General features: G+C 39.7%; 1 protein-coding gene across 1 annotated transcript in view; it reads right to left on the minus strand.

Annotated features, from left to right (window-relative positions):
• Window positions 1-4,855: 4,855 nt before the first annotated feature.
• LRRC3B (leucine rich repeat containing 3B) overlaps window positions 4,856-25,791 on the minus strand; it is a 43,141-nt gene continuing 22,205 nt past the window's right edge. Inside the window, exon 2 of the mRNA XM_005152837.4 lies at window positions 4,856-7,193. Coding sequence (XP_005152894.1) covers window positions 6,257-7,036 — 780 coding nt within the window. The 5' untranslated portion in view covers window positions 7,037-7,193 and the 3' untranslated portion in view covers window positions 4,856-6,256. The remainder of the gene's footprint in view (window positions 7,194-25,791) is intronic.

Consider the following 25,791-nt stretch of genomic DNA (forward strand, 5'->3'; position numbering starts at 1 on the left):
GCACCCAAACCCTGCCTGGCAGTTAGGACTGCAATTCACAGCAAGGTTAAATGTGCTTTCGATCCTCCTGGGCTTTATTCCCACTCTATACATGTGAAGCCTCTTTATCTACACAATAAATGTCCCTTCCTGCCTCACAGGTAGGGTAATGCAGAACAGTTTGCATCGTGAGGGATGCACGAGAGCATCAGTACCATAAAATCAAGCTCCCTGTTGAACAAGATGTTCAACAAACACCCACAGCAGCACCTCAGAGAGATAAGAGAGGCACAAACTTCTGAGCCTCTCCTAGGGAAACCATCTCTGTTTCTTTGGATGAGGGAACTTTCCTTCTTGAGAATTGTATCTACATCAATGTTAGTGTTAAACAACTTCTGACATTTGTGGAGTCCTACATTTGGATAGGTGTTTTATTCTCTACAGTATCCTGTGTTTTATCATTTAAATGCACACTTACAACAAATATTAAGAAACCCCAAACAACACCTGCTGCCTGCTGTCAGAACTGCTTTATTTTCCACTGTGAGAAAGAGATCAGTCCTTCACAAATTATCTTTTGTATGTACTCCAGTTGTTTATTGTTGTTGCCCCATGCTTGGAGATGTTCAATGTCTTTTCCTATGGAAACAACTTCATATCTTTGATCATTTTATTGCCTTTATCTACATGATCTGCAGTCTCTGAACTACTGAAAATCTGCTTTCAAGCCAAGGAATACCTGAATTTAATGCAATGTTTGAGATGTGGGTTCATAAGAGATTTTATTCAATGGTTTATCAATGCCATTCCATCATGCTGTTTGTCTGTTTTCGACCTAATAATTTCTGGTGTATGTCATCAAGGAACTTCCCACTGTGCCTCCAAGATGTTTTTTTTTAACATTTGATTATAGCCAGTTTAGAGAATATCCTTGTGTTCATAGCTAAGGGTGTGCCATCTGCAGTACTTTGCAATTATCACACTAAATTCAACCTTCATTTTATCATCATCTGCTTAGAAATGTGAGAACCTTCTTAAGTCTTCACACTTATCTGTAGGTTGGGCTGCCCTCAATAACTGTTTATCATCTACAAATGCTATCAGCTTATTATTAACTCCCTTTCCACATCACCCTGTAAAACACTGTGCAGCATTTGCCCCATTCTGAGATCTCTGGGACATCTTCTCTGAAATTTCAGTAACCATCCTTCAAGAAAGGACAATTTTTTCTTACTTTTGTTACTTATCTTTAAACCAGGAATTAATTTGTAGGGTGATTTATCCTCTTCTCAGAATCTAGCCTGGATTCTTTCAGAACATTTGCCAAATCCATTACTCCAGGTGGATTCTCATGAGATCAGAGTAGAGGGGCAGGATCACCTCCTTCGACCTCCTGGTCACACTCCTGGTCACATTTCTTTTTGCGCCTGCCAGCACACAGTTGGCTTTCTGGGCTGCAAGTGCACACTGCTGGGTGGTGTTGAGCTTCATCAAATCAATACCCCCAAGTCCTTCTCCTCAGGGCTGTTCTCAATCCATTCTCTGCCCACCCTGCATTTGTGCTTGGGATTGCCCTGACCCAGCTGCACGACCTTGCACTTGGTCTTGTTGCACTTTATGAGGTTGGCATTGGCCAGCTCTCCAGCACATCTGGGTCCCTCCGGATGGCACACCTTCCCTCCAGCATGTTGACTGCACACCACACAGCTTGGTATCATTGACCAGCTTGCTGAGGGAGCATCAATCCCACTGTCCCTGTCACCATCAAACATGTTGTTCATATTAGCATATTAACACTGGTCCTAATACCAACCATGAGGAATGCCGCTCATCACTAGTCTCCACTTGGACACCAAGCCATTGATCACAACTCATTATTATCAAGCCTGCTCTTAGAATCACAGATTCATAGAATGGTTTGGGTTGGAAGGTACCTTAAAGACTGTGACCATCCAGCCAATTCCTTATCCACTGAGGGGTCCATCTGTGAAATCCCCGTCTCTCCAGTTCAGAGACAAGGATGCTATGCAGGATAGTGTTAAATGCCTTGCACAAGTCCAGATACGTGCCGTCAGTCATTCCAATCTTCCCTTATCCACCAGTGCCATGGCCCCATCATAGGATTCCACAAAATTTGTCAGGCACGATATGCCCTTAGTGAAGCTATGTTGGCTGTCACCAGTCATCCCCTTACTGTTCATGTGCCTTAGCATATAATCCAGAAGGATCTGTTCCATCATCCTGCCAGGCACCGAAGTGAGACCTACTGCCCTGTAGTTCCCTGGGTATTACTTTTCCTCTGCTAACAGATAATGGGACGGTTGAAGCTCCCCCCTGAGGACCAGCACTTATGAACAGGCTGCACCTATCTGTCTATAGAGAGCCTCATCTACTCAATCCTCCTGGTCAGGTGGCCTGTTGCAGATCCCCATTGTAATGTCCTCCACCCCTGCCCTCCCTTTAATCTTGAACCATAAGCTCTTAGTTGGCTCCTCATCCATCCCCAGGTGGAGCTCTGCACACTCCAGTTGGTCACTGACGCAGTGGGTTACACCCTCTATGATACCTTCATCATCTTACCTTTTTACGAGACCTTTTACAATACATCCTCTATGATACGTTCATGCATTTTAGCCTCCAGCTGCTCCTTTCACTTCCCTTTTTCTGCTTGCTCATCCTAAAGCTTACAGTTCTCTCCTTTGTTCCTGGAAAGCACTACGGTGGATTTTCTGTATCGTATCTCTTTGGTAAACCAGCATTCACTTTCCTCCCTGGGAAGACCAGAACTGGCACCATCACACTTTCTGAGTACTTTCTGTACTCAGGCCCTGAAAGTTATGGCAACTGCAGTGCAAAATCTTGCTATTGAAGACTTTAAAACATAATGTATATTAATGGTTAAGATATCTGAATCTAATTCTGTACTAACTTGGGAACAGAATAAAAGTATAAGGAATGAGCCTAAATATACACAGTCCAAATGCACCATCAGAGATCTCACCCACAGGGCACAGTAACACCAGAAAATCAGCAGAGAAAAAAAATCTGCATTAGTTTTAAGGAAATATTGAGAGTTACCCTTCAGCCTTTAGAAACAAAAACTAGAAAAACTTTCTTTTTAAAAAGGGTAGGGAATTGAATAACATTTAAGTTATTGAGCTCCTCTACTTTTCCTGAAGCATCTTAATAAAAAAATTAACCACTCTGTTATGTATTTCCCTCCTTATTTTCTGTTATATGCTATCTCCTGTGACTATGGAAACATCCATTTCCTCTCAAATGTATTTATATGCTATGGTATCACAGCTAAAAATATACAGATTTACTCATTTTCGAGCAAAACTGGGTTTGTAAATAAGATAACTGTTTGAAGAGTTATGCAATCAAAGTTTAAGGTTTGTGCCGCTGACTTCAAAGGGCAGCACAGAGAATTCTCTACAGACAGTAGTTTTGCACAGAAAGGTGTGCAGTAAATACAAAAACAAGTATCTTATGCTACAGGTTTCTATCTTTCTTTTCTGTTTCTTTTCAATGAAACAAAGGGACACGGCTTGAATATTTGAGTTGACAGGAATACTAGCACTGTCAAGTCCACACAGCTGAGGAACAGTGATTTAATTAATTTTCCTCATCAGCTGAATTGAGCTTGACAAGTTTGTGTCTATTGGTTGTCAGAGAAGTGCCTTGATTCCCAGATTTTAAGCAGAGATTTCAATACTGGCTTTGAATGAGGAAAGGCAAAGTTTTGTGAGGAGGGGTGTTTGATATGTAATCAACTGAAGAAAATCAGGAATGATATAAAACCATCCCTCCAGAGCCTTTCTGCAGAATATTGCTTGGTTTAAATTTTGGTCAGGATTTAAAGATGTAGAATCAGAAGCTCAGCTGGTACAAAATAGTACCAGCTTCAGAAGCACTCTTATAGATCAAGCAATAAAGTAGAAAAATAGAAAACCTAAAGACAATTTATAGTTTTGTCAGTTTTGGGGAGAGTTTTTTGTTTGTCTTGGGTTGTTTGTTTGTGGGTTTGTTTGGTTTTTAAACACTGCTTGAAACAAATACTGAAATCCTGCAAGTGTTTTTAAGTTTTCTAAGACTGCCCAGCTTTTTGTAAATGTTGCTGTTTGAATAAATTTTTCCATTTTTTGTGGATAAATTCCTGCATTTATTTGTGAATAAACATACCGAATTCTTTATTAAGTTAGTACCTCCACCTCAGTCCCTGCTTTTTCCAAAAGTAGCATACTAGTTGGGATTCAAAATATCACAACAAGACAAATTTTGCCCTTCAGGAGATTTTAGAGTAATGAGGAAAACTGTGTCAGGAATGAACTTGGCTCAGCCTACACAGAGGCACTACGCATCCTGTTCACTAGGATTTGTTGGATTGTCAGTACAATATAACATTTTATCTGCTCTCTTCAGATTCAGATGTGTATTTAACCCTACTGCTTCTGGTTCCTGCTGGAAGCCACACAGAGCTCAGGGGCCTGGGGATGGCACTTTGGTGATGATGGAAAGCTCAGCAAGATAGAACTTGAAAAAGGGACAGTATAAAATGCAAACTCAGCAGGATGTGTAACCAACAGCCTCCTCTCCTCAGAAAATAAAATAAAATCTCGACTTAATGGAGGGGAAAGGGAGGAGGGAGAAATATCAGAGAGCAGATATTCTTTGGGCAGACTGTGCCCTTTACAAATATTAACATGCTCCTAATATGTCAAAAAGTGTTCATCGAGACAAAACAAACAGCTGAGTCAGTCACAAGGACTGTTACTCAGGCAGACTCAGCCTACAAAGATGACATAAAAAGTTGACTCGCTGCATATTTAAAAAAAAATCTTTTATTTTGCTGTTTGCTTACCTGCTGTAAAACATATTTTGGGTATTCTTTCAACAATGTTCTGAGAGAAGGTGAACAAACTTGTGGCCTCTAAAGTACAAAAGAGCATAACTGTGACAGAAATAATGGATAATCTAATGGGAGCTATGACTGGAGTTTTCTCATTTTTTTGAGACTGCCCTTTAAAAGTTGTTTTTGCAAAGCAGCATTTTACAGATTTTTTAATCAACCCTTCTGCAATCCATATTCCAGTGTCAATTACACTAGATCTGTATGGACCAGACCCAGAGACAAGTACCTTTTTATTATGGTAATGAAGGATGAAAGTAATACATTGTTGTGAATTAGTTCCCTTTGAAACTTTCACCTATGAAAGGAGAAAACCATCATGGTTTTGAAGACAGCAGAGCTTTAAAAACATCAATTTCATAACCAAGGCCGAGTTTAACTACATGGGCTTTATATTTTCCTAAGCATTTATCTGTAAAAACATACAAAAATATTTCCTAACACACAATAGGATATGCCCAGTCTGTATGTTCACTTATTCAGTTTTTTACAAAAGACAGCATATAAATATATATAATATAAAGCTACTTTTAGTTACAAACCAATATATAGATTAAAAAGACTAATTTAATTAACCCTTGGTTTTAAGCACCACTAGTTGCACTCTAGTTTGAACAGTACACTAAGTTTGCTTTTGCCTTCTTGTTGTCCTCCCCATGCTGAGAACACCTGCCTGAAGCTCATGAGAGGCAGCAAGTGGGTGTAAGACGAAAACTCACTGTATTTTCTCGTTTACCTCTCTGAAGTCTGTAATGCAGCTCCTTCATGTTGGCTCCTCCATCGTGCTGCCGAAATGCCCTCCGGGATCTTACCCAAACATCAGTCCCATAACACAGACTCAGGACACTTTGCTCTCCCCACACTGTGCCTTTTTCACGTCATGGCAAGCAACCCCCAAAATTGGCTAATATTCAACTGCACACTCCTTGCACCTTAAAGACCCTCTTATACTGGATTTCTCACAATCCACTTTGTCATCGCCCCTCTCTTTTACCTTACAAACACTGACACAGGACAAGCTTCTGATCAATAAATTACTCTGTTTTACATGGTTCAAATTTGAGCTTTTATTTGGTTTTTAAATTAAAAAAATAAATTTCATTATTAAATAGTGGAATGGGTCTAAACTAATGTTTACACATTAATTAACTTGCTTTAGGGTACCACCAGAGAAATAATTAACGTATACCACCCCGACAAAACTTTCTGTTAGAAAGCTCAACAGTGGCATAATTCAGTTAAACAGGAAAAAAAAAACCAACCCGAAAGTCTTAATGTTTACAATGAACATTAGAAGTAAACCTCTGGTTTGAGTGACATCCAAATCCAGTTTTCATCACAAAGGTAGTCATTGTATTCAGAATACTATACCACAGTGCTAATGTCATCAGCTTCATCTGGTTTCTTTTGCCTGCTTGGCAGGGATTTCAAGTACTCAAGGTGCCTCCTTGCATCCTCCTGGTTTTGCCGGACATAATAAACCACGTATGAGATCACCATGGTGAACCAGCCAAACATGGTGACCAGCATGGCGTAATCGGTAGTCTTTTTAGGAAGGTTGCAGAGGTCAGCATCATTGGCAGCATTGAGGAATGGTCTCCCCGCGTGTTCATCCAGCACAGAAGTCTTGCAGATGACGTTGTTGGCTGTTTCGTGGTTGGAGGCCATGCTTCTCAACACCTGCTGCAGTGTGCAGTCACAATGCCAGGGGTTGTTTGCAATTCTGGCTCTGGCCTTTAAGTTGTTGAAAGCGTTTTTGTGCACGCTCTGAATCCGGTTGTCGGACAAATCCAGAGTCTGCAAGGTTTCTGCCACCCCTTTAAAGGCGTGTTCATCTATAAACTCAATCCCATTTTTTGATAAATTAAGGACTCTCAGTTGGTGCAGGTCCTTAAAAATTTCATTGGGGATAGATGTTATCTGATTGGAGTCCAAATAAAGTAAGACTGTTTCTGGAGGAAGATCTCTGGGTATTTCCTTGAGATTTGCATTGCTACAGCTGACGTTCAGACCTCCAGAGTGAGAACAGAGGCAGCCTTTCGGGCACATACTGGCAGAATGAAAGCACAGTATCATGAGGACAAAACTTTGTAAGAGCAGACACATGGAGAGGGAACGAGTTAACCACAGGTCTACCAAATGCATGCTGGGCTGTCAGCATAATCACACGACCATCTCTCATTCAGCCAACAGTGGTGGGAAAAGGATCGACAATGCTGAAACGTGGTTTCATTTTCTTCAGTGTGATTAGTGGACCATCACATGGGCTTCCTCATGGTCAATACTCTTTTTAGAAGCACACCTACAGAAAGGAAGGAAAAAAATATTCCTTATACCATAAACTTCAATCTCAATTTTGTATTCATTAAAAAAAAATAGAAATAACATGAAGGCGAATTGAAATGCAACACTGAATAAATGATCTATCGTCCTATCAGTGTACCACAGGATTTATGTAGATAACTCCTGTTAGCATTAATCTGAGTTTAGTGCACAAATCCCAAGGACATTTTTAAGATAATAGACTACATTTATTACAAATTGCACAGGTTTGGGCTTAAATACTTATTAAAGGAGGCACTGGCTTGCTTTTGTTACAGGTGTTTCTAAACCAGCTATAAATCTAAATTATATTTTCCCTTGCTAAAATAGAAGATGTATTAACAGGAGCTTAGAGCTGGATCTCCAGTAACAGTGACAAGTAAGTGAGGAATTTGTGGTGGCTAATGTGAACTTATGTCAAAATAATTTACACTACTTTAAGACCAAATCAAAGTACTTCAGCAAGGAAACATTTTCACTATACCAAGAAACAAAAAAAAACCAAGTAAATCAAATGCTGCTGCAAGAAACCACAAACATCCATCATTGCCTTGTTTGTCTCCCCATCCTGCCCTTCTGGTTTTGAACCCCAGATTTCTTGTAACTCCCAGCATTTCGTGAGACCCACAGAAATAATGTCTACTTCTGGTTTTCTTGAAAAATTTCATTTATCACAGAGAAAAAGAAAGAAATGTAACAATTGCTAAAACCTCACACATTCACCTCCAAACCAAATATAACTCACACAAACCTATGTACAAGCCAAACAAAAATCATCTTATTCATGACATGCAATTTGCTAAAAGAACACATGAAAAATAGGTTCTGCTTCAGCTTCTCAAGTTGGTTTAAAAATAGCAAATATCCAGAAGCTTTTCCATTTTCTCCTTTAATTGAAGTACAAATACAGAAATCTAAAATGCTGACCTATAAGGTTTCAAAGACAACCTCATTTGTTTTTTCCGCTATTATGGTACAATATGAATTTTTAACCACAACAGGTCCATTTGCTTTCATGTACATGTCCTCTGTCTTTGTAGCAGCCTGGATATTTACAGCCTTATTTGCATGCTCTTACTGCAGCTACTGCAAGTAGTAGTGTATCACCACTACTCTACAACTTATTTATTGATCGAGAGAGAGATTGCCCAAGAACCTAAACAGAAAGTTTACACTTGGAGTCCATAAAACTTCAACTCTTCAATTAAAGAGAAAGGAAATTGTTAGCAATGAGAAATTGTGAAGTTAAGCCTGGAAATGTGAAACTATTAAGAAGGGCTGTAAGCAGAGACGAAAAAGCTCCCATTGAGGATAGACGGGTGGTAGTACCTCCACAGTCCATGGAGTTCTGCAGGACCTCTGTTTACATGAAAGCCTGCTGCACTGGGTGCACCCTCGCCATTTCTCCCTGTCGCATTTTGGTCACTGCAGTGCCTGATCTTAAGATCAGACAGAAATCTGCTACAGAAGGAGACAAGCTCCAGAAGCTGCTTTTTCCTAGCTTGCCCCATGAAGAATACCTGTCCCATGGAAAAACACTTATTTTCCTTTCCCTTCATGTTTATGTGTCTCACTGTGCTGCACCAAAAGTATATGAGCAGTCAGTGCATCACCACAGAATGAGCATCATCTCATCACCTAATACTTGTGCCTTCCTGCCAGTGATACTGCAGTTCTACTGCAGGAATGGACCGAGGTGAAAGAGCAAAGACCTGAAGGAGTCTCAGATGCTTAATTTTGTAGAAGCATGTGACCATTAAATATCATAATTCCTTCAGTACAGATGGAAAAAACCCTGCCAACCTGGAATTACACCGCGAATCCTGCCAAGTCCTCCATAATGCTGCTACACCACCGAAGATCATGTGTCAAGCACCAAAGACAATATGGAACATCATCCCACTGAAGACAAATGAAGCTTTTTTCTTTAATGTGAGCTTAGAGTAGAAGAATTAGGATCATTACAGACTAAGCAGGAAAGTGTTTAATGAAGCAATGCCTCTTCAAAAGAGATAGCTAAGTAAATAGATAAAAGGAGAAAAACTCCCAATGTTTTGTTAGAAAGAGCAAATACAAGTTAAAACCCATAATTAAAAACCCAGTCAACAAAACTTAGCAGAGCAAGAACAAAGTTCAGCAAATTCTCAGTAATTTAACCGTAAGCAACCCAAAGGGACTGAGCATCTGTCAGGGGAAACAGAACATTGTTTACTTCTATGATCAGAGTATCTTATCCAAGCGATAGCTGAAGTTCAGGTTTCACCAACACATTTACAGCAAGGACTTTCTTGATTCACAGGTATACTAGTGACTGCAACAAGAGAAAAGAGAACTAGTATACTCACATTTGCAATGCTAAAAGGAAGATTTTTGGCTTCTTGAGAAGCTAATTTTTGCTTGTAACAAAAATAAAGAAGGTAACAAAGTTAGACTAAAGACAAGAGATATATACCAGACTCCGTAATCTTAATGTTTTAAGATTAAGATTACAGATTACAGAGAAAGAGATGGAAGATGCAGACATAAATTAAGTATATAAATTAATTAGAAATCTGCAAACCAAGAAAAAAAAAAGAAAAATAAGTAGTAAATGAAAGCACACAGAAATGACAACAATACTTCAAGCACAGGTAACAGCATAGGATAAAAAGGCTTTTTCTGTACATTTCTAAAACACAAACATAGAAAACCTAACACAGAATTCAAATATTGCAGGGCAATAAAACCACAGAGGGAAGATCACACAAAAGAATTCTTAGTTTTGCAATTTAGACTGGTTTTCAAGCTTTCCTAAACCATTCATATACAACAGCATAAGAAAACGTACAAATCCTGAAATCCTCAAGGAAAACACATTTCCTTTTAATGCACAGTGAGATTCCTACTGAGCTTCAGGTGTCAGGTACTTGCGTATGACTGCCTTTGAAGCAAGGTGCAGAGACTGTATCTTAGCATCTGGATGCAATACCACTGAATTGTGTATTTGACTAGCAACCCCTCCTCACAAGAAATGAGTGATGTAAAGAAGCGTCCTTCCCGCTTCCCACCTGGAAAAAAAGGCCTCAGACATTTTCAAGTGAAGCCCTAAACACTTCTGTGGAGGAGAGATCAATAATATCACCCTTTTCCTGATGCACATTCATGACATTTGAGCAACTACATCATCCTTCTGTTGCGTGCAAAGACTGCACGGCACACACATCACACTGTGAAGGAAATTCAGTGATAGCAACTCCATTTCTGTATTAATAACATACTAGAATGTCTGTTCTTGTCTTCAATTCTGGATCCCCTGAGGAAAAAGACTGCACTCATTACTCCAGCAATGTCAGGGGTGACAGCTAACTAGAGATGCTCAGCACCTGTACACACAGCTTGTATTTGGCATTACCTGATTAGAGAGGAATTTCTTGTTCCTGTAGTTTATGTGCTCAAAGGAGCAAGCAGGAACGGGAAGAGGCAAAAGCAAGAAGCCAACAGATAACCACAGGGGGTGGCCTGCTGGTTGCATCGTGATTGTGCTCAATCTGTCTGGTCTGTCACTTTTCAACCACCAGAAAAACTAATTTTAGACACAGTACCTGGAGAATAGAAAACAGACCCTAAATGGCACCGTAGAGCTCCACACTCCTTGGGATCACATAGTCCTCCACAAATGACACTGTTTTTTCCCAAATACCAAAGGCATCCTGTGAGTAACTGCTGGCCCTCCATATTGGAGATGAACTGTACATGTCAAGGTGCCTCCTATCCTCACATACGGCCCACAGACTCGCCTAGAAATCTACCAACTGCTCATATTTATATGTGCTGCTCTACGCCTTCAAATGAAACTCTCAGCTCCCAGAAAACCTTCAAGAGATCCCTAGAAAACCAGCTTGACTTTTCAAGCCAAGTTTACTTAAACTCCTACCCTTCAGAGTAACAACCCTGCATGCCAGCATCGGAAGTTTGATACAGAATTAGAAAAGCTCAGGAAATAAAGACTCTGCAGGGCTCTTTTTTTCAGACATCCTTTAGAGCAAACTTGCACTTTGAATAAATATTAAACTTTTATAACTAAAAATCCATTAAAAGATCATTATTTTATCTGACTTCCAGAAAATTACTGAGATGTTTTATAGTTTTGGAAGACCTGACATGATTACAATTTTTTTTTCTCCTCTTTAAGTGTCCTCTTTAAGACACTGACTATGTTGGTATGTAGCAAAGATGCTCATTGATAAATCTATTCTCCTATTCTCTATTAAAATAGATCTTTACCATATTGACTAATTTTGTTTTAAATCAGGTTTAGTAAATTACCCACTGAAATAGAAAATACTTGGATTGTTTTCCTTGAACTCTTCTTCCTGTAATGCTGATCTGTTTGTTACAACACCCATAGATCTGCCTTGCTCTCCACACTCTGAGAGACCTATATTGGAGACCTATATATTTTCTCTTTGTACTCTTTTCCCCCTGCGCTGTTGTCATAAAATGTCACATACTAGTTTACCTCTAAAAATATTACCTTTTATGTAGTACTGACAAGACAACCATGAGCTGGAGACTAAAGGCTCAATACTCAGGTGATTAGCCCAATTGGGAAGTCCAGTTTGCTAAAAGACTGAGGACAGGACAATTTTACCTGAACCAAAGAAAGAGATTTGCCACCGCTGCTCCCAAATAACTGCAGATAGCATAATTATGAAGAACCAAAACAAAGATATCAATGGAAAGAACTACTTCTATATGACCTATCCTTAATCAATCTTATACTACTGGTTAGTACAGACCTTCCACTAAGCTACACATTGGATTGTCCTGTACATCTGTATGCTGTGTTTGAAAGCAGCTGAGCCTCTGGAGGCCAGCAGAGTGTACACACTGGGGGAAAAACCTCCATGAAATCCTGCCTGTCTCTTCCAACATCTGTGGGCTGAATCTGATCATAACTGTTTAAAAACACAAGAAGATAGATATAAAAATGTGGAGCCTCCTTCTTCTACATCTTACTCTTAATTTGTTCCAGGATTTAGATGATGGCTCAAAAGTGACAGATTCAAAATAACAGTAATTATAAAAAAAAAAAAGAAAAAAAAATGTATTTTTGTTCACTGTGGACGTGTGATAAAGCTACACCATGGCAATGTTACTGAGTACCAAGCCTAAAAGTGAGGATACCTGCAACCTGGCGATGAGTGGGAGCTGCAGGACCCAAAGGAGAACACAGCAGCTGCGTCTCATCTCTGTGCTGCTTGTGTGCTATGGTACAACAAATTTCATGGATACCAAGTGAATTCCTGCAGGCAAACAACCCAGTCCTTTAAAACAACATTGCCTGTGTACTGTCAGTGGGGAAGGCACTGTGGCAATCTCAGTAGCTGCACAGGCAGACTCTGAGTTGGAAAAGTCGATGGTGGCTCTGGGACACTGATAGGAGATGCAGTTTAGCAGATGAAACAAGAATCTGGTCTCGAGTCCCAGGACAACCTCTGTCTTTCACTCATCTCGCCCTGGCACTCCTCAAACACAGTGCTGCTGCCTGGCTGCTTCACAGCACAGTTATGGTGAAGACAGGTAGGCAGTTAAAACGCTACCAAGCACCAAACCAGGGAGAGCCAAGAGCTGCTTGCAAGGTGCCAGGTGATGTAAATTCACAAATGAAAGTCTCTGTCAGGGGAAGATTTTCAGGATTTCAGAACACAGCAAGATGAAATCCTACAGCAATAAGAACAGAAATTAATAGAAGCCAACAGCAAATGAGGTGGGGAAAAGGGGTGCAAATGATCACTGATTCAATGAATAATTGAAATGTCATGATTAATCAGTGTGAGCCTGAACTCCAAGTACATAATGGATTCATTATCTGATGAAACACTAAATGTGCTCAAACTAGAATATTCTCCTCTAAGACAGGACTCAGAATGTCAACATTTTGTTCCCCAAGATCTCCCAGTATAGACATCTTTCCACCAGCTGCTCATAGCAAACCAGTTCCAGTTGCAGAAGCAGACTGTGTAGGTAAAAGTTACAGATTCTAAGCTACGAATACCCTCGCTTAACAGTCACAGAGTAATAAATGGTAGAGGAGAGCCAAATGAACATTTTAGGCTATAATCACTTTCTGATTGTGAGATCATTGAATGTATCACTCCTTATTACAGATTAACAGCTTAATTATACTGTGTGGGCAAATGAATCAGCACTTTAAGACTGATGAGTTGGGTCCATGTTAAAAAACGTATTTGACTTTTCTCCTTTTTAATGTCAAGTCAGGAATTATTTTATAACTCTCAGCTGATATAATAACAGATCAAAGGCAGAAAAATATTACCAAGTATCTTTCCTATGATGCTTTGCTCTAGGAAGTCTCCCGCAGAAGCATATTTCCTGGAATGAAATTTGATATACTTGAATAAAATTAAAGACACAGTTGTCAGGGATGCTTCTAGACCTCCTTCTTTCAAGCCCTAACACAGACTGAATCACTTGCTTTTTAGAAGACACTCAGTGCTGCCTTCTTTTCCCAGTTATCTCTTGCATTCTCTTCATATGACTGCAAAAGGCTCCTGTCCCTTCTCTGAGCAATATACCCTTCCAAGAAATATAAACCACATTTTATATGCATATCTATGCCATTTGAAAAAGGAAAGAAAGCATTACATATGCTTACAGTGCATATATAATGGCAACATGAAGTTAAGAATTAAAGTCATAAGAGAGAAATAAGATCAATATAATCTCTAGAACATCATTTATCACTACATAGGCAAGAAATTGGCTTGATCATTTATACAAGCATGAAGAAATGCTCAAGGTATGCTAGTTACTGCTCAGCAAACATGTCTAAACAAATGGATTTTTTTTACCCCTATAAAAGAATATAAAGAACCACATTACAGGTGCTAAATGGAAATGCTCCAACACAGACAAATGACTGTAAAGAGTTTTAAAAAGCCATGTAATTTGTCTCTGGATTAATTATTTGTGTGCATTACAGTCAAAAACATTTTTAGAGTTTGGATATCTACTGAGTCTCAGTGACATTTTCTGAGAAAACATCAACAACCATTCTGTTTGGCAAGAAAACCCTTTCCAGCAGCAGCTGAGTCAATCCTCCATATGATCTATACTAGAAAATAATATACTCTGAAGGCTTAAAATAATCTGAAGTGGAAATACTTTGTATTCCTTGGTTAAAGAGACTCTGACTCAATTCTGTTCTATCTGATAGAATCCAGTGGAAAGTGTTTTCAAAATAAAAGGTCAATTTCACAATATTTGCTCATCTATTTCTCTTGCATATAATAAAATAACGTGATCAAAGTGAAAAACATGTGCTTAGTTGGAGCCATACACGGTACCTAATGATGGATGCTTCTTCAACTTAATTCTGCTGCAGTACCGTATCAGAGAAAACATCTTCTCAATCTCAAGATAATTACACTGACCACCTCAATGATTACCAGCATAATCAGTGACAAGTCTTTCAATTTAATCTCGATAACTGCATCTGGTGACTGCAGATGGTGTCCAACCAAAAATCCTGGTTTTATTTTGCAAAGTGTAAATCTAACCCCTCCACTGGTAACAAAAGCTGTGCTATCAGAAACTAACAGGCCTTTAAAGTACCACCTTGCAAATATAAGCAAGATTCAGATGATCTATACACCTTTCTTCCACTTTTAAGAGTGCTTATTTGATTCTGCATACTGCTATCTTCAGGCTCATTTGAGGTTCATCCAAATGTTCCTGTAACTTAATAGGCAGTAGGAAGAGATAAGTTGTAATTAGGCTGGGGAAGCTATGTTGATAATAAAATCAGCAAGGCAGAAATAAATGTGCAAACCTGAAGGGACCATTCAGCAAGGAACATGCTAGCAGCTTGGTAAAGCTGACAACAGTTGCACAAAGAAGACAGCAAGACAGCTGCTGGCAGCAGATACCTCAGCATCCTAGGAAATGTGTTACAGACTCCAAAGAAAGACAGGGAAGGGAGGAGGAGAATTAAGCAGAGCATGACTGAAAGTAGCTTCTTCCAGCTGTCCCTCTGCCATAGTGCAGGTTCCCAGGAACTATAGTGTGCTACTGCAGATGAGACCATCCTTTGGGTTACATGACTCAAAAGGAAACACAGATGTGAGAAGAGGCAGTGCCATAGTGGCAGCTCAGCATCCAGTTTGGGATCTAGATTACCCTGTTATCTTAAACCACAGGAAATCAGGGATGTTTTTCTCCATGCACAACTGCCCAGTGACATAAACACAGAGCAATAATGTACAACACAAGGAATCTGCAAGGAAAGAAACCAGGTCACTAGAAGCTACTAATGGAATAAAACAATCTGATTAACACCTACAAGATGCGACCACAAAGAAAAAGAACATACTTCCATAACAATTACTGTGTATGAAGAAATCTGAAAAGGAGAAGTGGGGAGAACCACGAGCTAAATTAGAAATAGGGGACAGCACTTCAGAATAGAGTACCTCAGCAGTTATTAATTCAGCTTCTTGTTCTTTCAAATATCCTACCTGTACAATAATAGGATATTTGAGAGGCATGCAAGAGTATCTGATTTAGAAAAATGCAAGAAAAAATAAATGTGTAACATTTGTATAGAAAGGAAGCCAATAGAGTTTGAAATTCCCAGTTAAAAGTTCTAAACTTAAAAATGAATGCTTGATATCACAAACACACAATCTTCTACTAAAGAAATTAAAATTGTGACTTACCAACACATTTCAGAAAATAGTAAAAGAGACAGCAAGTATGGAATAATTATGAGATCAATAAGCAATTAAACAACTTTAAGAAGACATTCAAGTAACTTTCTGGAATCAAGTACCACACTAAGTTAACTACAAGCCATTTGGGCTTGCCAAAGAAAGTGGCTGATCAGTGATGCTGGTTTTGCTATGTTCATAGTTATTAAACCCCCACACTGCCACTTGCATAGCTGAGTGAGCAAAGAGCACATCTACCACAACACACACATATGTACTTCCCATTTCTGCACCTAGGGTGTTCAGCACAAGTATCATAAACCTCTACCACATCAAACCACACACAAGTAAAACCACATCCCCACTTTAAATATTTAATCAATGAGCAACTTCAAATAACTGTAATTTTTCATCAGCTTGCCAGAAAAACTTATCTTTTTCTGTCACTGAATGCCATAGTACTGAGTTAATAATAGAATTTATTTCTGTATTTATGTATCATTACCGCTCTAAAAGCTGAATATGTGACAGTCTGAAATAGACACAGGGCTTTTGTACTTTCATGAAACCAAGATTAGCAGGTTCCCATCAGGCCTAGCATTTAGCTCTGCTGGCTGCCACTGGCATAACAGGGTGAGGAAAACGCTATCCCAAGTACAGCCTCTGCAGCTCTGCTTCAGCTGAGGATCTCCCTGGCAAGCAAAATCTAACAATGGAAAGCTTCAGTGCCATCTTGAGCTGGCGGCACTTCCCTAATTAAGTTTGAAGCCAGATGGAGCCATTAGATCATCTAATCTGACCCCCTGCCTATCACATGATATCATTTTACCAATAAACATCATATTGAGCCCAGTAATTTAGATCAGACTAAAACATGTCAGAACTGAGGAGACTGGGTTCCCAAGGCAGTACTTTTTGCACCCACCGTTCTTGCACCATCCTGTACCAGAAGGTAACAGGAGACTTCAGCAGAGTCTGAATGCCCCAAGAAAGATCAATTCTGTCAACATCCACCATAATAGTTCAACTACTCTAGCAGATGTATCTGATCCATCAGGATCTAGACACCAAGCAAGGCTGTCTGTTTTCAAAAGGAAGGGTATGATGAAAGAAAACATTTGACTGTTCATCAAAAGCAGTTGTGTGTTAGCACTTATCTTCAAATGAGAGTTAGAAAAACCAGCTATTGTTTTAATGTGCTGGTGAGTCAGGCCCTCAGCTGCCACTAAAGGACTTTGCAAATTACATGTGTTCTACCTAGGCAACAATCAGCATGTTTTCAGTTTGAAATGACTGCTCTGGAACATCCCCAAGGCTTCCCAAGAAGTCAGGTAAAATGTAAAATACTTTTATTTTTTTAAACCACGCAGTATTTCTCCAAAGTGATAAAAAGCTCACTGTATAAGTTTCTCTTCTGAGGACATACGATCATTTCAAGTGATGTAGGCAGCTGAAATTCTTTAAGGGCTCTTTGAGCCTTACTCAGCAAAAATATTTAGCCTGGTTGCAACTCAGCAGCTTGGAGAGAGGGAAGCCTTCAGTGTTCAGGGGGAGGAAATAAAAGTTGTTTATCAACAACTGCTAAAGAAAAGGACTGGGGAGGGTGGAGGAGGGATAGTAGTTCTCAGTGGAAATGAACAGTAGTCTTTATCAGACATGAAACCTAGCCATGCTAAAAAACAAAAACAAGGTACAGCTGCTCCATACCGAGCGAGCAGAGATTTACCAGTCAGTCAGTCAGTCATTCTTCCCAAGGAGAAAATAAAGGAAAGGAAGAGCCAAAAGAAAGAGTTGCAATGGCTGCCTCAAATATGAAAACAAACTGTTGAGGTCACATTTATTCTAAGGGAAAAGAAGTCTTTATTAGAAGCACTAGAGCATGACAGGAAGATACCAAAACTCAGCTCAATAAAATCTTTATTTTAAAGACAAGAATGCATTTGCTCTTTGTGTGTCCCCACGGAGGTTATACAGCCAAGTTGACTTTGGCAGAGATAGCTGATACAAAAAGCAGGAGTTCTGAAGGGAGAAAAAAAGTATCTTGATTAGCTGGGCAACGATCCAATGAGCAAGACACTCGAGGCTGAAAGTTCACAGCCGAAGAAGCTCAGGTAGAAATAATTTATAGCAAATTAAGTTAGGTCATGATAATGAAATTTAAAGACAAGTGGGACATGATTTATTTTACTAAGGCTTGTTCAAAAGTGAAAACCAAGCAGAGCTAGCAGAAGGGCTAATTTAGCTCTAGTTACAGGCGGTACTGGCACCAAGATAAACTTAACTTGACATATTTGGAATGAGGAAGAGAAGAATAGGATTTAAAAAAAAATAAACCATTTTTTCCAAATTGCAGGAGGGAGCAGGGCAAATTCGGTCCTGGAAATCATTACAGCTTGTTTCCCCATTTTAAAACATCCTGGCACACAGCCCTCAGTGGACGCATGGTGGAAATACCTGATTTTAAGTGTCTGGAAGGGATGGATACCAACACCTGCACTGCAAAACCCCTGCCATCAAGAAGCAGGAGGGAGGATGGAAAACCTTAATGGGAGTAGCTCTTGGAACAAGTGCAGCTTCCTTGCAAGTCACTAGAAAGCAGCAGCCATGGCAGAAGGGATGCTGTTATCATTGAAGGCTTTGCAAGTTACCTCAACAGGTTATCTAGTGGCAGCCCAGGGTTTGGCTTTGTTTGACAACAGATGCAGTGCTATTATGTCCTCAATTGTCCCTCCTGCCACCCACCTGCTTCTCCCTCCTCATGCTGTGAAAAATGGCAGATAATGAGAAAAAGAAAGAGCCACTTTATAATGGATGAATGCAGCAGTTTGTGGGGGGAGGGAGCAGAGGGAGAGTAATGAAAAAGCATTAATATTAAAGTAATAAAGCTTGTGGCCATTTTTCAGTCTGAAACACATGGCACCATAAAACAATGCTTAAAGGCACCCACTTCTGTTCCAAACCACCTGCATGCTAAGGCACCCTGCTATTATAGTCCAGAAGTTTTCTGTGCTATTATAGCACAGAATGAGTTTACTACCAGTCTCATTTCAGTCTGATTCCAGGAGAAACATAAAGGTGAATTTTTTCACTTGGTGTGAGAGCCCAAGTAGCCTCAGGTTTTCTTTAGTATGCCAAGCCCTGCAGAGTCACCAGAGTCACCCTGTCTGGTCACTAACCACTCATTTCTAACAAGATTTATGAAAGTCACGTTGGAGCAAAGGGAATCTGCTCCCAGTGCATGGCACACAGACACCCTCCTAAATCAAGATAGCCTGACTTTCATCAGACACCACAGAGGATGCAGAGAGCATGTGCAATTCTATGGCAAGCAAGGAGACTGCAAGCTGGCAAGCAGCTGGTTACCCAGGGCATGAGCCTCAACAAGACTAAAAAGTTATCATGATGGGTCACTTCACCTGCTTTCCTCTTTATTAGGATATACTTCTCCTTTCCCTTTCCACCAAAAAAACCCTGTTATCTTGTAAATAATCATTCTAAAACTCTTCACAGTTACAACACTGAAATACACTTTGGCATATGTAAACACCTCTGCAAACAGGGAGAAGGGGCCAAATCAACCATCAGCCCTGGATCTGTCTTACAACTTCATCTACAATATTAACCCACAAAACCATCATCTCCTATTATGAAGTTACTTTCATGGTTGCATAAACAACTTCATTAAAAATGAGTGATCTCATATAATCATTGATTAAAATAATGGATTAAAATAATTGATTTTAACAGCTGCCTTAATATGGCAATTATTTATTTATAACAAAAGAAATACTGCCTTCTCTTAGAATCAATGTCAGTGGTAAGATGAGAGAGAATGTTTTCTATTTATAACCTGCTAATAATTATTTGAAAGTTATTAAAGAATTCCCCAGGCAAAGTTGTACAGCCTACCTTTACTCATTAAAATAAGGTATGGCCCAAATCTTGATGGCAGATGAAGAGAAATAAATAAAGAACATTATTTTACATCATTCTCTTTACAGTGCCATTCTTTCAGTTAAGTCATTTCTTATTTCTGCTGTGGTTTTCATAGCATTTGTATCAAAGGTGTTATTGACATTTGAATGGATTTTTTAATATTATTGAAACATTTTTTTTACTGCATTTTATGAAAATTTTACAAATAATTTTATAAAATATGACTTTCAAAAAATTAAAAACTTTCAAACCCCAAGACAAAAAAAGTATAAAACTTTATACAATGTATAAAACATATAATATGAACATTTTTAATTAAAATACAAAATTTATATAGCACTAGCATTTTTCAGTCTTACTGAAAAGATGGTATTTTTTCTTCAATCAGTTCAGCTTTCAGTGGAACTTTCAGTCAGCTCTCCTCAAAATGAAGAGAAGGTTCTTCAGTGTACTAATGGATACAGCCCCTTACAAACTGGTGAAGAGGATGCTGCTTGTCTGGGCTTGCACTAAAGATCTAAGTAATGATGTGAAGCAGAAGCTCAGTTGGTTGGACAGAGCCTTGGGTGACACTGTTTAGTGGGATGTGTCCCTACCCATGGCAGGGTGGTTGGAACTAGATGATCTTAAGGTCCTTTCCAGCCCTAACTATTCTATGATACGATGGCTGTGATAAGAGCATACAAAGAGTTTATAAGACTAGACACCTAATATGAGGTAAGTTATGATATGTTATTATAACATACCTATGGACAAGACACACACTTTGCAACCCTGACTTAACAAGTAGCATTAACAACAAGATCATAGAATCATAGAATGTTTAGGAACCCTTCTCTGCCCAACCTGTAGCTGTGCCTGGGATTGCTCCAAACCAGGTGTAGGAGCTTGCACTTGTCATGGTTAAACTTCATGAGGTTGGTATCAGCCCACCTCACAAGCGTGTCAAGGTCCCTCTGGATGGCATTCCTTCCCTCCAGCCTATCAACCAAACCACACAGCTTGGTGTCATCAGCAAACTTGCTGAGGGCACACTCAATCCCATTGTCCATGTCAGCAACAAAGATGCTGAACAAGACCGGTCCCAACACCGATACTTGAGACAATTTCCACTGGTCTCCACGTGGTCATTGAGCCATTGACCACAACTCTTTGCATGTGGAACAGAAGATAAGTTAAGGAAAAAAACAACTTTTTTGTGCAACAATGCCAGCAGAAAGCAGCCTGAAAGATGGCACAGCTACCCTGGGAATAATTACTGCAATGTCTGCAGTCTCCCTCTAGTTTTGAGGCAGCACCACAGTTCCCACCTGGAGCCATTCTTGATTGTATGCAGGAAGAGGAGTGACCCTGGCAGATCCCCATGTGTCCTTGCTACTGAGCAACCCCAAGAGCTGCTGACAGTTTAAGGAACCCTAAGAAACTGAAAGGCTTTTTAAAAGTTATTAACATAAAGCATGCAGAGCCATGCTGGAAGAGTAGATGATTGCTGCCAAAGATGGGGCCTCCTCAGCTTGGACATCACTCAGTGGGAATGCCCAATTTCTCTTTGGAGGGCAGGACTGACAAACTGGTGGCACATGCTCAGCAGGAAAGGAACAATCTGTGCTTTTCAGCCTTCTGAGTACTGGGATTCCCAAGCTGCTGCTGGGCTTGGAGCCTCAAAGAAGCCAGAAGCCAGGGCTGTAAAACCAGCAACTTCCAGCATCCTTTCAGCTCAGGAGCTGTCAGGTTCCTGCTGATCTGGAAACAGCATCTTCATCTTTTTTTCTTGCCTCCTTTTCTCCATTTGACAGCTGCATAGAAACGTTTGTAGATTTGGACTGTTACATCTATACAAGCTGAAAATAACCTTGCTCAGGCACAGACAACAGCTCTTGGTGGCAGTGTGAATGTGACTGCAGACTAATACACCTTGTTGTTCTGACACACGAAAAACATCTCAGAAATCCCTGCACCGCCTGTACTCACTCCTGTTACACATCTTTCCACATCCAGAACTCAGCCAGGCCAACACAACAGAGAAGCACAGAGAAAAAACTCCCACTTTTGGTATATTCATACTCCACTATTAGAATTTTTCTTCAATGCAATCATGGAAAGACATTAATAGTTTATATACAGGTCAATCAACAGACTTTAAATGTAGTTCATGTATTTAATACACACATTCTGCAAATAAATGGTTTGCATTTAGAGCACAATCAGTCTGTCTCTGAGGGGACAGAGGGACAGACTACTACCAGAAAAAAGGCAGTCAGTTTAGAAGGTATTTCTTCCTTCAATATTCTATTCTCAGAAATCCTAGGGCACTGTAACCAGTGAGAAATTCTGGAGCAATGAAAACTTGTCATCAGCAGAGGAGGATCCAGTTAAGGGATATTCAAACAAACTGGACATACACAAGCCCATAGGTCTTGAGGGGGATGCATCCACAGGTGTTGAGGGAACTGGCTTATGTTAACAGGGGGCTACTCTTAACTGTCTTGGAAAGGTCATGGGGATCAGAGATTGTTCTTGAGGACTTCAAGAAAGCAAAAGTCCTGTTTTCAAGAGGAAGGATCCAGTAAACTACAGACAGATCAGCCTCATCTCCAACCCCTGGCAGGTGATAAGCAAATAAATCTGGGAACAATTTCCCTAACATGTGGAGTAAAATAAGGTGATTGGAAATAGCATGGATTTATGAAGGCAGAAATCACATCTGACCAACCTGATAGCTTTCTGCTATGAGATGCCTGGCTCATATCATTTTAGATGAAAGTGCATGTTATTTATCTTGACTTCAGCAAAGCTTTTGATGCTGTCTCCTATAACACCCTCACTGACAGACCAAAGAAGTACAGACTAAATAAATGGTGAGGTGGACAGAGAATTGGCTGAACTGCTCAGCTCAAAAGGCTGTGGACAGTAGAGGCCAGCTGAAGGCCAGTCACTAGTGGAGTACCCCCAGGGGTCTATACTGGGGCAAATTTAACATTTTCATGAATGACCTGCACAATGGGATAGAGGACTCCGCAAGCTGGCCGATGATACAAACCTGGGAGGTGCAGATGCTACACCAGATGGGTATGCTGCCATCCAGAGGAACCTGCACAGGCTGGAGAAATGGGCTGACAGGAACGTCACGGAGTTCAACAGAGGGGAATTCCAGGTCCTACACCCAGAATCAGTAACTCTATGTACCAGTACATGTGTGGACCAATTTGAAAGGAGCCTTGTAGAGAAAGACCTAAGGGTTCTGGCAGCCACCAAGATGAACATAAGCCAGGAACATTCCCTTGCAGAAAGGGCAAATACAGCATCACAGGCTGCATTAGGAACAGCATCAGACAGCTGGACAAAGTCCTGAGAAACCTGTTCCATGTGACTCAGCTTTAAGCAAGGGATTGGACTAAGTGATCTCCTAAGAGACTTGATTGGACTAAGAGCTGCCTTCCAGCCTCACATTCTGCAATTACTTCCAAATAGATTAAAGAAAACATCTGAAAGAACTACAATTCAAGAAAAGAAATAAATACTTGAAAGCAGGATAAATGAAGACAGAGATAATGCCAGACCTTGCATCACAGCATTTAAGTACTACTGAAGCACATTTTAATTTCCTGTTTATATTACACATGGTCGTACAATCCTGTTGTGTGTAAAGAGATGCATTTCATGGGGTGCTTACTTGCAACAGGGAGCTATAAACACATACCCCCAAACCCAAAATTTGGCTGCAGATGTTTTCTATCACTTAGATAGGGTTTATGGAACATCTTACCACTGAGTACAGTTTCCTTTATGACTAGGTGGGTAAACAAGTCCAATTACAGATGTTCTATTTTTAAAATGTTAATTGTAAGTCACAGCGTAAAACTTTAATTAAAATTATGTTGGTTTCCACAACGACAGTGCTTCCTGAGAAATGGCTATATTAGCAAACATTGAAGACACCCAATTATTGCATTGCCCTGTGCATTACACTCTAACTCAAAATAGTGCTGCTCTTTTTGAAATCATACCATCATCTAAAAGCAATGCACCAAAACTGCAAATATTTTTTCATTGATGTAACTGTACTGAAGTAAAAAAAATTGGATTACTGAATTGACAGCATGATAATATCTCCAATAAATACACAAAATTTATTTGGAAACTCTTGAAATTAGAAGATTTTTAAATGACAGCAAGCCACACATGGCCAAACTTCTGGCAAATAAATTCTACATCCCTAATGAACCAATTAAGCAATTGACTGATTTCAATGCATTAGACACTGACTTGAGTGCCTACTTTCACTTTCACACAAGCTGTTTTAAGAACAGTGCCTTTAAAGAATAAACAAACAAAACAAACAAACAAAAAAAGGCAAAGAAGAAGTATAAGGGGGTTTTTTTTGCAATGCTTTTGGGCACTAAAAAGTCACACAAGCTGACCAGAAAATAAGGGTAAATTTTCATTCTGTTTTCTGCACACAAATTATAGAACAAAATCCCATAAAATGTAGCTGGAAGGCTTAAAAACAAAACAAAAAACCCCAAAGCAAAACAAACTCACTGAACTTTGTCCCTACATAAGTATCTTGTAAACTTTCCCAACGATTTCAGGAAAAGCTGAACTGAGCCCTGGTAGAACAAGCTTTCTGAAATTCCAACTTTTGTTATTAATTTGAGAAGTCAGTAAATGGACTGTAATAGGAAAAATATTTTTTCCATCCTTCATTTACAATCCTGCTTAGAAAATCTGATGCCAACTCATATGTAGAGTTCTACAGGAAAAAGCCACAAAGGTTTTTCTTGAAGCCTCCCACTGAAGCGTTAAAAGGAAAACAGGCTTTCATCCTGCTGGTCCCCAGCTTGCCAAACCAAGAGCACCCACCTCTGCTTGGTACCTTGTGATTGCATTCACTCGGGGATTCTCTGTGGCTTTCTGTTGCTATTTTTCAGCAGAACCAGCACAATTGTTTTTATCTCCTGGTATTAGTCAAACTTCCTACCAGGGTATTTGCTTTACCTAGCAATCTCTGTGACTCCCAAGGAGTCAGACTGAAGCAAAGTTCAAGTGCTGCAAGTTGCTGGAAAAGCAAGACATACTACCTCTGCTCCCTATTTGTACAGGTGCAGATAATCTGCAGGTGAAAAGGGGAGTGCTAGTGCTGACCAGATTTCTTCCAAAGCCACAGAATTGGTCAGCTGTGGAGATGACCTCCACATGCAAGCAAAGGTGCTACGTCACTGGATCATGTAGTTCATGCCCCAAAAGAAAAGCACCATCTCAATTTTCAAGTTCACAGTAACAAAAGGAACTCCTTTAAAATTCAAGGACTGACAGCACTGGTAGCAAACAAATTCCATTCAAATGCCCTGAACAAGTTGTTTTATATTTCAAGGCAACAAGTCCAATTTCTACTCCTGTTTTATGCTCAAGAGAAGCTCCCCTAGTCATTAAAGCCTAAAAAAAGTCAGCCCACCACATAATTGCCCACAGTCCTTGCTTCTGAGTGATGACAACCACTGCTTACTCACTGCTGCTTACAGCACTGCTCATGGTAGAAAGGTCTGATGGTAAGGAAGCAATTAAATCTTTATGGTTTTTTTAGTTCTTTCTGGTCATAAGGCTAGACTGTTTTAAAAGTCACTGTTTGTATACTTCCCCCTCGGGTTTCACAACTTTCTCTTAATGTCTTTCATCCTTCTCCACAAAAAATGTTCATTCTTTTCTGGTTAGCCTTATTAGTTTGACCATTTGGATTAAACCAACTTAAAAAGCTATTTCCTAGAAAAGTTTTCAATGCTTCTACATGTTAACCTGTTTATTTAACTTGTGGTATCTTCATTTTGGTTAATTTGACAGATGACAATTAAAAAAAAAAGATATACACACAAAGAATAATGCCTAAAAGAACCCAGAGTACCTATGTAAAGAAGCCAATAATGAGTTACTTTG

The sequence above is a fragment of the Melopsittacus undulatus genome, chromosome 1 (genome assembly GCF_012275295.1).
Source record: "Melopsittacus undulatus isolate bMelUnd1 chromosome 1, bMelUnd1.mat.Z, whole genome shotgun sequence".
In the NCBI taxonomy this organism is placed as follows: Eukaryota; Metazoa; Chordata; class Aves; order Psittaciformes; family Psittaculidae; genus Melopsittacus; species Melopsittacus undulatus.